This window comes from Physeter macrocephalus, chromosome 5 (assembly GCF_002837175.3).
Source record: "Physeter macrocephalus isolate SW-GA chromosome 5, ASM283717v5, whole genome shotgun sequence".
Lineage (NCBI taxonomy): Eukaryota > Metazoa > Chordata > Mammalia > Artiodactyla > Physeteridae > Physeter > Physeter macrocephalus.
In genome coordinates this window covers 5,180,822-5,181,503 of record NC_041218.1, presented here as the reverse complement: position 1 = coordinate 5,181,503, position 682 = coordinate 5,180,822, and the positions used below count along the sequence as shown (strand labels likewise).

The window sequence follows — 682 nt, the reverse complement described above, 5'->3', positions numbered from 1 at the left end:
GGCGGCGGTGGGAGGCGGGGGGGTGGCGTGGGGCGCGGGCCGGGCGCCCCGGGCCGGAGCCGCGCGGCCCGCGCGGGCCCCACCCCCACCCCGCGGGGGCGGCCGGGGGCGCGCGGGGGCGGCGGGGCCGGGCGCGCCGGTGACAGCTCCGGGCCGGCGCCGCGGCTGGCTCCCGGCCTGGCTCCCTCACACTCAACTTACTTCTTTCTGGCTCTCTGGAAAGGGGAAGCGCCATCTTTGCGAGGCCGGCCCCGAGGTCTTTTGTCTGCGGCTGCGGGGCTCGGGGCCGGGGCTCCGGGCTCCTCGGGGGGGGGTGGCGGCGGCTGCGGCTGCTCCGCGCTCTTGTCCTCCTCCGACGACATCCTAGTCACCAGGAAAGACACATGGATCCCGGTCCTCCTCCTGGGGGGCTCCTCCCGCCGCCGCCGCCGCCGCGGCCGCCGCCGCCGCTGCTGCTCGGGTTCCTCCTCCCCGGCTCAGCCTCTCGCATTTCCCGCAGCTCCGGGAGCAGCAGCAGGTACCGGGAGAGGCGGCAACATGGAGCGAGCAGGACACGCACTCACACACATACGCGCGAGCGCGCGCACCTCGGCGCGCAGGGGCCGGGCGGGGGGCGGCGGGCGGGGCGGGCGGGCGGGAGGGAGGGGCCGGACCGGGGTGGGGAGGTGCGGGCGGGGCGGGC

The 682-nt window shown here is 79.0% G+C and overlaps 1 protein-coding gene and 1 long non-coding RNA gene across 28 annotated transcripts in view; one reads left to right on the top strand and one right to left on the bottom strand.

Moving 5' to 3' along the window:
- Window positions 1-682, top strand: part of LOC114486259 (uncharacterized) — an 8,343-nt gene that overhangs the window by 1,029 nt on the left and 6,632 nt on the right. The gene's annotated exons all lie outside the window — the stretch shown is intronic.
- Window positions 1-682, bottom strand: part of KMT2C (lysine methyltransferase 2C) — a 298,083-nt gene that overhangs the window by 296,761 nt on the left and 640 nt on the right. For 22 of the 27 annotated variants that reach the window (XM_028489541.2, XM_028489539.2, XM_028489547.2 and 19 more), the window contains exon 1: window positions 202-582. In XM_028489541.2, coding sequence (XP_028345342.1) covers window positions 202-362 — 161 coding nt within the window. In that variant the 5' untranslated portion in view covers window positions 363-582. Of the gene's footprint in view, window positions 1-201; window positions 585-682 lie in introns of those variants that run through there. The other 5 variants (XM_028489535.2, XM_028489534.2, XM_028489554.2 and 2 more) reach the window with 3 other exon arrangements.